We start from the raw sequence: 15,831 nt of genomic DNA, 5'->3' as shown, positions 1-15,831 counted from the left end.
AACACAGGGTAACACTAACAGAACACAGGGTAACACTAACAGTAACACAGGGTAACACTAACAGAACACAGGGTCACTTCCAACAGTAACACAGGGTAACACTAACAGAACACAGGGTAACACTAACAGTAACACAGGGTAACACTAACAGAACACAGGGTAACACTAACAGTAACACAGGGTAACACTAACAGAACACAGGTTAACACTAACAGTAACACAGGGTAACACTAACACTGACATGGTACCCTAACACTGACATGGTACCCTAACACTAACACTCATACTCATAGGGTCTATGTCCCCCAGGGTACTGCCGGAACGTACCCTGGGTACGGTCCAGTATACCGGAACGTACCCTGGTTACTATCTGATATGGTTAGGGAGTAGGCGTAGGCGACTCCCTAGACTCGTTAGTGGAGTAGGCGAGGTACGGTCCGGCATATTAGATAGTATACTACCAGCAGAGCATATAAATCACGTTGATTTATATGCTCTGGTACCAGGGTACGTTCCGGTTTACCGGACCGTACCCAGGGTACGTTCCGGCAGTACCCTGGAGGACATAGACCCTCTCAGCAACACTAACAGTAACAGTAACAGAGTAACACTAACACTAACAGGGTAACACTAACAGAGTAACACTAACACAGTGACAACTAGTAGGGAGGCACAGTAAACCGACCAGGCTCTCCGACTGTTACACGACGGAGGACGTAGGGACCTCTAAGGACGTAAGGACCCCTCTCGCCACGTAGTGTTAACAGTTAAGCGAGATGGGAACTTGTGGCTAGGAGGCACAGTAACAACAGTAGTAACAGCAGAGTAATGACTAACACAGTAACACTAACACTACCAGTCAGTAACAGTAATATAATGAAGATGGAGTACCACATCGATCAGATTAGTAGATCGATAATTCAAATGGCTTAGCGACACCGAATACGCCGAGGTGATTTCATCAGCAAGATGCGATACCAATGCAATTTTAACGTTATATAATATATTTTATAATAGTATAGTGAAAACGTGCACGAAAACTGCATGGGCCAGTTGAGATCAGTGAGAATGATTTCAAAACTGACATTGTAGTTTTTGAGACCTATCTTGCAGCCTTGGGTTGACTAGATTCCAGTCTGTTTCGACTTAAGCAGAATTAACACTATTTCTTCTTCCCTATATAGAGGAAATTAATGTACTATTTTTCACCATTGATATTATAGTGTTAGCAGTTAGCAGTTCATAAAAAATAACTAAAAAGGAGTATCACCAAGCCTAATTGTAATTGGCGTATCTGCCTGAGGGAGGTACTCGTACCCCCTTCAATACTGTTGCTAGGTCAGTGAAACGAACCCAGTTTGTACGTGCTGCAGACTAAAATGTCGCTGTAGCACCATGTCATTAGTTAGCATTGTTTTAGCTTACTTGGCACAGTCAGATGGAGGTTGGAGAGGGGCATGAGCATCTGTCAGTAATATGTGTCCAAATCTAAATGCATCGACATACAGTGTTGAATCTTGAGATGTAGGATGTCAATATAAAATACCATTGGAAAGTTCAACCTGGGGTCAATGATCAAATGTCACAAGTTGTGACAGGAGGAAGAATACTCTTCCCTTAACTTGTGGTATGGGACGGGCATTGTAAAGATGCAGAATTGCGGCACACATGTAAACATCTTGACCTATACATTTGATATTTGGTATATAGTCAGGGTAATAGAAACAATCATACTGGCAAAATTGGAGGTCACAGGTCAAAGGGCAGTGGATCAAAGGACAGATTTAAAACGTTTTGAGAGATATGGTCTAGATGACCGAGTGACAAAAACTTGCTCCAGTGGGGACCTACAATTTTCATGACTTAATTGAAAGGACCATTACATATACTTTCCACTCTTGCGAAGAGTCATTCATTGTGCCATCCCAATGTCATTTCCGACCCCCCGCCCTCATGTATAAAATTTCAAGATCGTACATTGATGGCTATTCAGAATTGTGCCAATGTTGTTGACAGACAGACGGACATTTTTCCAAATTCTACAAGCTGCATCTGACTGTGCCAGATGAGCTACAAAATTGCTCATTTTACATTTCTTGTGATGCCTCTCCTGCCATTACTAACGCCAACGCCATTAGTAAACAAGAATGATGCGTAACACAATTGCTAAATGTCTATGGAGTTGAGGATATATCCAATCAAAACCCAATTACAGTAAGTGAGAAAGAAAGTGTGCGCGTGTGTGTGTGTATCAGAGAGAGAGAGAGAGCATGCGTGCGTGCGTGCGTGCGTGCATGCATGCATGCATGTGTATGTGTGTATTACAATGTGTTGTAGTACGGAGAAGGTAGGAATATCCAATTAAAACCGAATACAGTTTGATAAGACATTAACACACACTAATTTAATAGTGCTTGTTGGAGTCATAGATTAAGATTTAGTGCAACAGCTTCCAAATCCAAATAACAGAGCCAACTGAAAGGTGCCTCTTATCCTGAGTTGGAACCTGTATCTAGAGTTAGACAAGTGATGATACGCTTTTATTACAGGGAAAAATTTCTTGGAAAGGTTCTTTGACTTCTTCTGTTGGCGAAAACCGGATCAGCTTAAAAATTACAGATGGTATGTTGTCCTTCAGCTTACTATAGACTTGTTCACGTAATGTCCTATCAATTTTACCAGTCTTGTTCTGTGTTACATCATACAGCTAGTAAGTAACATAACACTTATATCTTTGGTAGACCTTACTAGCCTTGTATGATAAGCTAAGATCGGTGGTAGAGCTAGCGATGATTTTGTATTTTTCCGTGTAGATAAAGTGTGTAAAACGCAGAAGCAGCAAAGTCCGCAGACAGCTAGGGGAAGCCGAGGAAAGGTTCCAAAAGACATGGTAGTGTTGATTGATTTCAGTGGAAACGTGGCTGTGTGGGTTGACCGGGTCACACAGCTCTGGGTGAGTTGGTTAATGGTTACTGCTTAAGTGTTGATTTACTTTATCAGTCATAAACCAATAGTTATACGATATGAGTAAGTAAAGCGTCAAAAACATTTCATCATTGTCAATGCTCACAATGAGGAATCACAACTAATTGTATTGGTAACAACCCAATCATAAAAAGGTTAATGTCATTGACCATCAAACAAAAATAACTGAAATCTTTTGCCTACCATTACATTTATAAATACGTAAATAGTATTAGCATTTATGTAGGGACTATGTTAAATATTTTTGCTAAATGCAGTCATGATTTGGTACAGCTCGAGTAAACTGCAGACAACTACTGTCAAACAGCGGCCGATTTTTACTGTAACAGACGAACTCGTAATGTTTTTCAACTCTTTTTACTTTTAATAAATATAAAATTGTTTTGGATGACCGAGTTACCAGTTATTTTGAGAACTGTTTGTGTTAATCTAGGACACCGTTGTTGTATGCCATGCAATGACAAGACAATGCGAGCATCATCAGGACATGGGTGTTAATCAATGGAAATTGGACTTTGTTCCCGCAGTCAGCTCACGACCACGTCCGGATTGCTACTTCTTTGTAAGTCAGTAAAGCACATATATATGCCTGTTTGAGAAAATAACGCCATAGTTATATGTTGAGACTTCCAGCATGTATTTGCAATTAGCAGCCCTGAAAATTTTTCTATTGCAAAGCATTTGCATTAATATTGTGCAGGGATATTGATTGTGATGTTTAACTGATTAAATAATATGTTGAAATTAATGAGCATGCGAGTGAAGGGTGCCAGTGTTCTTCTTAACTGCCTATGTTATCAATTACAGGTGGACACACGCCACAAATGGCTCACAGGCAATGCAGCTACCATGGATTTGAAAGTTATGGAGACTCCCACCCCAATGGAAGCATCAACACCTCAAGAGAGTACCAGTGCAAACAATTCTAACACAACAATAGCCAGTGGGGCAAGCTGTACGGGTGGTAGATTCCAGAAGCGAAAGTTAGATTTCAGCTCAATAGGCCAGAGCAAGAGTAAAGGGCATGAACAAACTGGAGGTACTGTTTTCACAAAGCCAGCCAAGGAAGATGATGAACGTAATAAAATAAGAGGTTCCACTGCCATACAAAAGATTTTGGCCACGTTGCCGATATCTCAGAATTTGGGAGAACGAAATAGTGTACCTAGTGGGGAGATTTCTATCTCTCAGCAAGAAGGCACTAATACTAATCAAACAGTTGGTACTGTAACTCCAGATATCTTGAAAAGCAGCTTCTGGGAAGACAGTAAAGACTTGAGCGACAACGTGATGGCTATTAGAGACTTAAGTGACAGTTTGGAGGTTAATAGAGACTTGAGCGAAGTAATGCCTAATAGAGTGGAGTCTGCATTGAGAGAGTCATCTGTTAGTAGTAGAGTCAGTACCATTACAGAGCAGTCAAGCAATCCAATATGGTTAATTGGTTCACCACCAGTGATGGATGTTACAGCTGGTGTCATGTCTGAAAAGGTGCATATCCTTATTAATTATGGTTCTCTGTTCTTTATAGCCTCGTGTGTTTTTAAATAGAAATTTGGTATTTTTAACTGAGAACTTGAGTTCGGAACTGGCTGCCTACTTTGTTATGTAAATTATATGCAGAGACTTCGTTGACACTATATGTAATTTGATATGTGTATATGTATTAAGATGTGTAACTATCACTCTCTAAACTCAATTTATAGTTGATGTCTTGTTAAACTCTAGGTGTTTAAAGTGTGTAAACCTATCAGAAACCAACACACACAACCCTCTTTCACAAATATAGTGATTTTTTTATGTAGTAGTAGCAGCAGTAACAGCAGAAAGCATGTCATATCTGATAAAGTATAGGACCAGTCAGTTAAATAATGGTTATCTCCTTACCGAAAAGATATATGTATATATTTCAGAAACGATGCAACAACACCACCTTGATCAAAGATCTGGCAGTTGGTTCGATAGCTAGTGTGTGGGGAATTGTCAAGTTCCTAAATGAGCCAAGAAGAACAAGGGGATCAGGTAAATTGATAGTACAGTATCTTATATTAGTTGGATATTTATCTCGATTTGTCCTCCAATTCCTAGACAATAGACGTTTCTCAGGAATATTGATTTCTTTTCTCAGTTTCTGCCTCTTATGTGCATTTTGCCAGATGAGAACACTGATCCTCTACATTTAGAATTTCACGTCTTCCAGATTGGCTGTTGCACTTTGGACTGGTGGATCGTTCCACGGGTGAAGAGGATGGAGACGCAGTACACTGCCACATGTTCGCTCCCTTGAAGCAGCTGCTGCCACAGATCAACCGCATTGGAGACATCATGCTTCTGCTACACGCAAAAGTAACAAAGATTGAGTGCCGTAGTTTGCCACCCCTGCGATGTAACCTCAAACCAAGGTTTAGTTGGAGCCTGTTCACAGTTGTCCTCAGGCTATAACCTGAGCCTTTGTTCCCATAAGTAGTGCTGCAGTTGTTTGCACTCGTCAGCACTGTCGTCACCTAGTATATTCAAATCATCATGATAAGAGAAGAACTACATTTCACACATAGAGTGCGTCAGAATATTGTGGTTGCTTCTTAAAATCCAACGAGATCGTGTCATCTTGGCTTTCAACTAACTTGGTTGCAGTTCAAGCAATCTTTGTCCAGCCAGCTGATACAAAGTTTCCACAAATAAGTTCAATTAATAATTCATACATATCTAAAACCATTCCATAAAATGAAAAGGGGGTGCATGTGCCTCTACCTGTATAGAGAAATTCCACATCACATGTAGAACAGATAGAGATGAAATATTACTGATATATAATGGCAAATCTAAAAAGTATGACCACTGCATCTCTGAGATCTTTAACATCACAAAGAACAACCATGTATCTGTTTGCAGGTGAACTTGTTCAATGGCAAACTGCAGTTGGGGTCAACTGCTGCTACGGTGGCTCTGGTGTTTGACGAAGATCCAGCCAGTAGTGAGCAACCAAGGACAGGCAGTGCAGATCTTTTGTACAGGTAACAACCAGTGTAGCAATTGCTGTTCCCATCTGTGTCTATATGCTTTCACACAATCCACATAGATATAGCATCACTGACATGGAATTAGGAGCGTTGGCAAGTGTTTTGAACTCGCTTCTGCAGATATGTGGTGACAAGTCAGTTGTGGGATTCATAATAAAGATGTTCATATTGTTTCACTTTATAGTTTCATTGAGTTGGACAGAAAGCGTCTGAGACACTACAGAGAGTTATTTAAGTCAACCAAGTCATTTTCTTCTGTGACAACCAAAAAGTCTCTCATCTCGGACATAAAGCTAAATTCCTACAGTGATGTTTATTGCCAGGTAATCTATTACTATTCCATTTGGTCGTCGTTTCCCTTCGTGTAGAATTTCATAGCTAAATTGCTCAATTTAAAGTAAGAACTTTACCTTCACTATACCTATGAATAAATTCACGTAAATATATTATAAACACCTGGAAATATTTCATGTATTAGTTTATGCTATCTATTGTTGATTTGTTATGTGATGCTGATTAAGTTATGAGATATAATACACATTTCAGATTGTAACAGTAAATGCAGTACATCCTGATACACTGACCATGCTTAATGTATGGGATGGTACTGCACTAAACAGGTATGGATTTTTAATTTAATGTCGCTTGTAAGATTATGTTGCAAAAATGAATAGAATGTCACATTCTATTTGCAAACGTGTGTAACAATCGATGCATGGTAATTTTGTTCAATAATATGACCAAGCATCAGATATGCGTACAGCTGTGTGCATGTAACAACTTTATTGTCTAATGCCATTTTGTGATTTCTCGATGTTCATTCTGTGCTTTCTCCGCATTGCACTTACAAAATACCTATCCTCCTTTGTTGATCAGATCACTAAGAGTGAGAAGAAGTGCTGAGGAGCAAGCAAGACTGACCTGTGAATCTCTACAGGTTGCCTTACCTGTCTGTGTGACTGGGAGTCAGGCAGCAATTGCATCAAAGCTCCAGGTAGGGTAAATGGATCTTACGTTTATAGAGTAGGAGCCCATAGTACAGTCAAAAGATAATTTGGATGACTTCGCCACGGCAAAGATGCCGTCTCTCTCCTTGATTGCATGCAGCTATAATATGAAATTGTAGTCTAGTGCAGAAAGCCATTGTTGCCACGATTGCATTCATTTGTAATATTAAATTGGTCTAGTATATATGGTTATTTGCATTTTTGTTACCTATTAAAGAATTTATATGATATATTGTATATAATTATGGTGTTGTCTCATATAATGATTGTATAAAGTCACTATACATCCACTGTTCTACATTGTGCTGTTAGGTAGGAGATCATGTTTGGCTTAGAAATCTGCACTGCTTGAGGGCTCCCGAGGTTCATCAAGATATTGCTAGTGGATTTACTGTTGTGCATCTTTTGATGGCTTGTGGATCCACGATAGACAGGGAGATGGTCCCTCTAGCCAGAATTTCACAGGAAGTTCAGTCACTGTAAGTATTTAATCAGAAACTTTGCATCTTACAAAGTTTCCAATTGTGTCTGCTTCTTTGCAGTTTCTGAGGTGTAAGTAGAATTTAGACCATAAAATGTTTTTTTTTTTACTCATATAGGAATATAAGCTTGATGAATCTCCATGATGAGTTAGAACCTGTTATTGCATCGCATCCTTGTGGACCTTTGCAAGAATCATTCAATGCAGAAGCTAGAGTTGAGCGTGAAATGTCATCTACTCATCAGGCTGAACATGGAGACAAATCTGCTGCAGCAACGCCCTCCAGGTCTTTGCTTGTCACCTGTCAGGTGAGATATGTTGGCTTCATAAATGCATGGAAAATAATTTTCAGTAGGTCTTTCATTAAGCTGGATAGCCAAAACACATTTACTGTTGCTTTCTCCGGCACTCTGTCTCTCAAACATGTGCACGCACACACGCGCGTGTATGCACCACCTTGCCACCGTGCCACCTTGGCTGTGTATATATATATATATATATATATATATATAAACCTAGATTATTTTATCTACTTCTACAAATTTAGGTAACTTCCGTTTGTGAGATTCCAGAAAAAGACATGGGATACACAAGAATCACAGGAAGCAGGTAAGCCCATAACTTTGATACCTACCTAGTATACTTACTATCCAAATGTCCCTGTGTACCAACATTGACATTTGCCCACAAATATTGTAATCTGTTAGCTAAATGCTTTTCTGATTTAATTGTTATTGTTGACTTGCTGCAGCAGTGATCGTGTGAGGCGGATTGATGAGGTGTCAGACGTGGGGGTGACTCATCCACCATTCAGGGATGTATGTGGGGATCCACCTATTACTCTCCATCTTATGCCCTGTGACACAGCCAAGGTTCAGCAACTAAAGGTGGGTTCATGATGCTGTTGCCAACGGGGAACATCAGTGCAGTTTTTGGAATCATCTGTTTTTGGGAAATATTAAATATAACATGCTATTATATTCTTAGAAATTATATGGTTTGCTTTGGTTTTTTTTTCTTTATTGATGTGTTCATTTGACGAGATGAACGAATTAAGTTTAATTTTTTTTTCATTATCATTGTCAGCTGTAATAGTAACCACACTGCAATACCCGTACATGTTTGATTGCACATTGCATTGCTGTAGGTTGGACAACGTATACAGATTACGGGTGGTGTTTGTGCTGAGGCTGCCGACGTCTCAGAGAGGAGTCCTCTAATGATGGATCTCTCGTGTGAGGGTAGCATTACTGCAAGAGAGTTGCTAGCAGTGGCTGAGGGAAATTGGACATCAGAATCATTACAAAGGTGAGATGATCATGTTTACCTATGCGTAGTTCCTTGTTACACAATGCTGGGATGTACACACACGAGCTTTGCCACAAAGTCAGCCAGCATGCAAGTGTATGAAACGGTGTTCAACTTCTCGAACTCTTAGAAACTGAAATCGTACGCATCTATGCATATTAATGTGCACCACTGTTCACTGCTGGTGAACAGTGGTGCACATGCGTGGCATCATGGTTTAGTTGTCCTTGCGCATGATTCATTGCTTTAGTGATTGGCCATTTGGAAAGCAGAAGTCGAGTCAAACAAGCATTTTAACTAAAAACTCATCTAGTATCATACTGGCTTAAAGCCGATAAGACACTAAAAACCTAATTTCCACTGAATTGTACAGTAGTGAACTATAATGTCGTATAGTAATACCCACCTACACTTATTTTTTGAAAAAACAAACGTTTTAATGGCTGTTGAAGCAATTTAAGATGTGACAATCATAATAACCCGACAGTTACACTTACTCACTAGCCATTGCTTCCAGGTCATTGGCTGATGCTATACCATCAACGGCGCCATCTGCTGGTAGTTGTGAAGTGCCAGGCTCTACAACTCAGCTGCTGAGCAGTGCTGCAATGAATGCAACGTCCGACGGCTCCGCACCGACGGTTGATGGAAAATCGATCTACAGCCAGCTGCCTAATGTGACCTGCGGTCAAGTGACCAGTGTTACGCACGAGCGTTCGCCTCTCCGTCGCATGCTCCCATCTACCTCGATCCCGCCCTCACATCACTCTGCTGGGAATTCACTCGTGGCACAGACAGCGACACCCAGTGGCAATGACATGCTGCAACCTGCGATCTGTATCACCGATGTTGAAGGGCGCCAGGCAAATGCAAGTGCTGATCCCGAGATGCATGGGCTCTCCAAACATGTGGGAGAGCTTATCGACTGTGCCATCGAAATATCTGAGACAACACACCATGGCGCTGGAAAAGATGCACAGATTCATAGCAATATGGAGACTTTAAATGTCCCCTACGTGCTAAGATCTCGGAAGCGTTCATTGCCGTCACAAGCCAGCGATTCCCACGCGACGCAGAACGTTGCTGCCTCGCCTAATAGAAAGAAGAGTAAACAGTCAGAGAGCAGCACTGAAGAACTTGCATCTGCCATGAGAAAATCTCTAGACCAGACCAGATTTAGTAGACCAGAGCAGATTGCTGGCTCTCCTAACAGTGAGAAGACTGAACACCCAGAAACCAGTGGTGTACCACTAGGATCAAAGATTCTTCGAACCCCTGTAAGAACATCTGCACGGCTCAGTGCTAAGAGGGACATGCTATCCAAGTCTCCACAGGTAGCACAAGAAGAAGATCAAGGTAGGTCTATGGAGGTGCAGGTAACGTTGCAGGCCTGCACTTCCAGTAAACTACCGCATATTGCTGGCTCTCCTAGTAGTAAGAAGAGTGGGCAGTCACAAGCCGGGGGCACTCTGCTAGAAACAAGCGTACCTGTATCTCATGTGAGAACATCAAGACGGCTCGATGCGAAGAGAGAGTTGCTCTTCAAGTCTTCACAGATGGTACAAAAGGAAAAGAAAAGCCAGTCTGCAAAACTGGCAGAAGAGTCACAAGCCAGCACCTCCAGTAGCGAGCAAGACCTTCCTGAATCTTGTACTAACTCGACGAGGGAGCTGGGGGAAAACACCAACGAGCGGCTGGGAGGAATTGGACTTGTGTCTCCCGTGAAATTATTCCTCCATCGTTATACGACTACGAAATACACGTCTAATTCAAAGCAGGTGGATTCACAAGACAGGCCGGGCAGTTTATTAAAGGGGCGGTGGCCCGCATTGGATGGTCATGCAGATAACATGTCCATGCTGGTGTTAGATCCTGGTAAGTGTAAAGCCAGTTCAGCTCTGTAGACATCGTCATCTGTGACACCAAACCCATGCCACATTTGTTACAGTAATACGATGTGTTATGTAAATTTGTCCGTACGTAACTTGTAGATTATGATCACCAAACCCACAATGCACAAATGCAAATTCGCTCTTACGTTATTTTCTAAAAGAATCAACGAATTTTTCTTTCCAAATATGCCACTAACCGGTTAGACTGTTTTCCGTCCTTGGAGGACACACTTACATGCTCCTTCTTTTAATAGAATGTGTACAGACAGTGCCGCTGAGAGGGTCTATGTCCCCCAGGGTATACCGGAACGTACCCTGGTAACTATCTAATATGCCGGACCGTACCTCGCCTACTCCACTAACGAGTCTAGGGAGTCGCCTACGCCTACTCCCTAACCCTAACCCTAACCTTAACTCTAACCCTAACCCTAACCATATCAGATAGTACCAGGGTACGTTCCGGCAGTACCCTGGGGACATAGACCTTATGAGCTTCAGTGCCCTGCACGTAGTGTATATTTACCCCAGGTTCAGGGTACTAATTCTCATTCTGAGCTCATTAATTTTTCCTGTATTACGTGATTAAATGATTAATAAGTGTGTGTTGCTTTGATATTGTGATGTGTAGGGGTTATGCTTGTATTGGGGGAGTCTGGGGGATTATATGTACTTCTATTGGCCAACAAAATTTCCGCAGGAATGCTTTTAAGTTCATTATTAAGTTCTTATTTACATTATGGAATTTCGTGTCATGAACGCTTTCCCTAGAAGGCATTACTTCCATAATGTGATATATTACTGTATATATATTATTTATTTATTTGTAAGATTTATCGATATAAAGCATATTTATTAATTAACGTGTTATTTGGGTCAGTCCGTACAGTGCAGGCTACATAAGATCATGTCATACATGGCAAAATAAAAAATAAATCATTTTCATTGTGTAGTGTACACAAACCAAGATGATATGCACTGCTTAACATCACAAGTCAATGTGGCATTGGCAGGTCGATTGAGAAAGTTTGATAAAGAATTAAATAGATAAACAATGACTGTTGCAGTGTATCTTCAGAGAGGCCATGGGTAGCAGTAAAAGGTATATGCATAGATATAGTCCATGATTGTAGTTGCATATATATGAAGCCCTCTGTGTAAGCCTTCATATCATTGCTTTTTGGTGATAGAAATTCAGGTCCGATTGCAGCAGTGTGGAATCAGCCACCTACTGGAAGCAGAGCCTGGTGTGTACAGGGTCACTGCCAAGGTCACTGACTGTAAGCCATCAGTCAAGGATGCCAGACACGCATACCAGATCATTAACCTTGTGTGCCCCGTCTGTGAATACATGTATGTAGAAGCAAAGTCCTGTCAGTATGTAGCATGGTACAAATGAAAATATATCCGTACTATGATATAATTAATTTGTGTCTGAACTATGGGTAGGTTTAGGGGTAAGATTACCAGAATTCCATGCTGCGTCATAACATCAACTGGTTTTATTTCTTGTGGTAGGGAAGCCGTTCCACAGCCACGCTATATGAAGACTGGAGTTGAACGGAACAAACCAAATAACTCTGGGTAATTCTATGAGATTATATAACTAAAGAGAGCATGCCAATCAATTATTAAGCCATTGTAACATGTAGGGTCTTTTTGTACATTTTATAGATCCATCAAACAAATTCAAACTAATTCAAATGCTCATTGGTGTCTTTTAGTTTGCCTTTTTTTTCATTATTCGGATTTGAATTTGTTTGGTATATATATATATATAGATATATATAACAAATTATATATATATTGTTTGATAGTTTAGGCTATTAACTAAGTCATATCAGTATGTTTATTTATCATTAATGACAAATATTGTTATTCTATGCTATCAGTAAAGAATGGTGGGAACAAGTGGCTCCATCTCGTGTTACCGATTGCTGCGAGTACTGGCGATGCCCCGCATGCATATTGTGTATGCAGGAGCAGACACAGCGATACAGCCGTAAGTCCAATAGCTCTTAATAGTCGCTATAGCCAACAGTTTCTACAGATCCAGGAAAGTTTTCATGTGGGATAATTGTTATGAGGTTGAGCTGAAAATAATGCTTATAGCTATGCTTATATTTTCCGTTGCATTAACGTATTCGAAACCATCTACTACTTTCATAGTTCTGCTAGTCGTGATGTTTAAAATATCGCCATTCATATTTTGCAGTCAAGTTCTGTAGATAGATCATGAATGATTAGGCAGTAAGTTGCATTATTTGCTTTCCAATTCTCTAGTTAGAAAGATTCCAGAGATGGTATTTGTGTTCTGTCTCTACTTGACACTCCAGGATGACACTGGCACATTGGATGTTTTATTGTTTAGCGACGATGCGGTATGTTCTATCTATTTTCATACTTTTTGGAATAAATTTCCGATTGCTTTCTCTTTTTATTCATTAACATCATATAGACTATCAAAACACAACCATTTGTTGGTTTTTTTGGTTACTGATTATGCAGTGGCGCCACCTCTTGGTAGGTGCATATTCTTGCTGGAACTAATTGTTAGTAATACAATTTTCTCTGTCAGTGATTATCCGTAAATTATAAATTTTATTTTGACAATAATTTTTAGAAATAAAAACCAATAAAGGTTAAGAATTTAGCTAGGAATTCAAATGATATGATAGAATGAAAGAGAACGAAAAAGATGAAAGGATATTTTTTTTACAATTTGATTCATTCATTCTATACTCTTGGCCTCTAGTCTTAATTCTTTTTTATAAAGTAACCTTTAATGTAATTCCTAGCTAAAGTTCTTAACTTTTATTGAATTTGTCAAAAAAAGCTATTAAATTTGTGAATAAAACGTTTATAATTTAAGAATAATCACTGATATTATAGCCACTTCCATTATTACCAATTAGAATTGTCAGTAGGAGAATTCACCTAACACCAGGTGGCAGAGCATATCGACTAACAAATTTAAAGGAATAATATGTCCATTGATTATGCAATGTTGACGAATGCTAGAGTAACTGGCACCTTGTGTAGTTAATAAGTACATTACCTTATAGCCAAACGCGTATTAGTTTGTCCAATATCACTGCTGGTACATTACAAGCAAGACTTGAAATCGGTTGTTGATATTCATTTACGTGCCGTAAATGTCATCCAGGAGTCGAGCGATAAGTCGACGATGACGTAAACATTTGTGGGGCCCGTATGTTTTGGACGCCAGATGAAATGGAGGTGTCAGCGGTGTAACCATGGCCACGGACTAAACATGGAAATGGAGTAAAACACACGTACTAATCACGGATGCACGTGGACAGCCCTGACAAAAAGTTCCTTATCACGAGCGTCCGTGTTTTGACGAAATCACTGATGATAGCATTGCGTACGGCCGAGCATGCGTGCGAAAATGTCCGGTGCACTATAAATCTGTATCACACCAGCTTCGCCGGCAGCGGTTTAAAACTGTAAACAACTCGGTCAACTGATTACTTGGACTGCGGATTTCAATTAGACATTTCTTAGTAACCAGCAGTGATATTGGACAAACTAATACGCCTTTGGCTATAAGGTAATGTACTACACAAGGTGCCAGTTACTCTAGCATTCGTCAACATTGCATAATCAATGGACATATTATTCCTTTAAGTACTGATTGTGTTCTTCATCTCGTGTCTTGTTATTGTTAGTCTATAATAACACTTAAATAGTCAAATTTTGTTAAAACTGACGGCAGTAACATATGGTACACTACCAAATGCTTTAGTATTAAACCCCTGAAGTTTTGTGCATTGGCAATATACCGTATTTAACTTATCCTGCTTACATTCATCCTTTACAGTGATTACGTCAACACTTGCACTTTCACGTACAGTTAGCCACTCATAAAACGTCAAGTTCTTACACTTGTTTATTCATGCTGAATGAAAGCATATATTATTGCAGCTTTTTTGTCTCTGTCATCATTAACCAGCTCTATATAGCATCCCATGAACTAACACAGTCGTCATCCTAGTCGTGGGCCTCCGTGTCAATCTGACCCTATTCTTCACACGCAGGTTAACTTCTTCAATGGTGTAGCTCCGCTGGATCTCATGAGCGATGAAGCACGTCTCCTACCGATGCTGCACTCGATCTTTGAGCGGCTGCAGGCGCAGAGTGAGGACGGTGAGCAGGTGCTGCTAGATGCTGCTGTATGGAAGAGACCTGGCGGGGTGAGGACGGTGAGCAGGTGCTGCTAGATGCTGCTGTATGGAAGAGACCTGGCGGGGGCGAACTCTTCCTGTATCAGATCATCAGCTCAAAGGACAACATAGCCGATGCTGTGCAGGGCAAGACGAATGCAGCTTGAGGCCGGGGCGGTTGCCACTTACATTGTAATAATGAGCAATGAACAGCTTTTGAGGTTATAGCCGAAGAGCTGTGGTTAGCCAATTTACCGCAGGTGGCTAAAAAATTTGTATTGTTAAAAAAGGTGTTATTGATGATATCAAGAGTGCATAATAGAGAAGAGTATGACACGGTTTTAACAGCGTTTTGCATAGTTTTCAACTGGTAAATAATCTATCAATATGTGAATAAATATATTCAAACTTTACCTTGTTTTCATCTATGATTCCCCCTTAATCATATGACACCACCAATTTACCTGAAAATCGTATGTGTTCTTCAAAAAAGTTATTTGAATACGACACGGTTTCGTACAGTTTTCACGCATGAATGCATCTCTCCGACCGAACTTTCTTATGGGACTAGTGTTCTGTTGTCTATGACGGTACGCTGGGGGCCGTAAGGGAATCAGCTGCTAGCTAGCTGGCCGTGAGGCGCATTTATTTTTAGCACGCTGGAAACGCTGCACGCTGAATACAATTCGATGCCTAATATCCCATACGACCCCCAAAGTTCCGTCATAGACAATAGAATACTAATCCCATAAGAAAGTTCGGTCGGAGAGATGCATTCATGCGTGAAAACTGTACGAAACCGTGTCGTATTCAAATAACTTTTTTGAAGAACACATACGATTTTCAGGTAAATTGGTGGTGTCATATGATTAAGGGAGAATCATAGACGAAAACAAGGTAAAGTTTGAATATATTTATTCACATATTGATAGATTATTTACCAGTTGAAAACTA

At 40.3% G+C, this 15,831-nt stretch overlaps 1 protein-coding gene across 3 annotated transcripts in view; it reads left to right on the top strand.

Moving 5' to 3' along the window:
* The window catches only part of LOC106805240, an 18,729-nt gene extending 3,485 nt beyond the window's left edge, over positions 1–15,244 (top strand). Inside the window, exons 2-23 of one of the 3 annotated variants that reach the window (XM_014806764.1) lie at positions 2,550–2,622; positions 2,814–2,953; positions 3,419–3,547; positions 3,793–4,476; positions 4,899–5,007; positions 5,186–5,331; positions 5,878–5,999; positions 6,190–6,328; positions 6,552–6,625; positions 6,882–6,999; positions 7,325–7,491; positions 7,612–7,801; positions 8,041–8,102; positions 8,248–8,380; positions 8,641–8,801; positions 9,319–10,676; positions 11,881–12,043; positions 12,209–12,274; positions 12,583–12,692; positions 12,974–13,071; positions 14,752–14,868; positions 14,925–15,244. In XM_014806764.1, coding sequence (XP_014662250.1) covers positions 2,550–2,622; positions 2,814–2,953; positions 3,419–3,547; positions 3,793–4,476; positions 4,899–5,007; positions 5,186–5,331; positions 5,878–5,999; positions 6,190–6,328; positions 6,552–6,625; positions 6,882–6,999; positions 7,325–7,491; positions 7,612–7,801; positions 8,041–8,102; positions 8,248–8,380; positions 8,641–8,801; positions 9,319–10,676; positions 11,881–12,043; positions 12,209–12,274; positions 12,583–12,692; positions 12,974–13,071; positions 14,752–14,868; positions 14,925–15,044 — 4,479 coding nt within the window. In that variant the 3' untranslated portion in view covers positions 15,045–15,244. Of the gene's footprint in view, positions 1–2,549; positions 2,623–2,813; positions 2,954–3,418; positions 3,548–3,792; positions 4,477–4,898; positions 5,008–5,185; positions 5,332–5,877; positions 6,000–6,189; positions 6,329–6,551; positions 6,626–6,881; positions 7,000–7,324; positions 7,492–7,611; positions 7,802–8,040; positions 8,103–8,244; positions 8,381–8,640; positions 8,802–9,318; positions 10,677–11,880; positions 12,044–12,208; positions 12,275–12,582; positions 12,693–12,973; positions 13,072–14,751; positions 14,869–14,924 lie in introns of all 3 variants that reach the window. The other 2 variants (XM_014806765.1, XM_014806763.1) reach the window with 2 other exon arrangements.
* The last annotated feature ends 587 nt before the right edge of the window (positions 15,245–15,831 follow it).

The sequence above is a fragment of the Priapulus caudatus genome, unplaced genomic scaffold, assembly GCF_000485595.1.
Source record: "Priapulus caudatus unplaced genomic scaffold, Priapulus_caudatus-5.0.1 Scaffold106, whole genome shotgun sequence".
NCBI lineage: Eukaryota > Metazoa > Priapulida > Priapulimorpha > Priapulimorphida > Priapulidae > Priapulus > Priapulus caudatus.
Note: the sequence above shows the minus strand (reverse complement) of the source record. Positions and strands in the feature narration are given on the sequence as shown.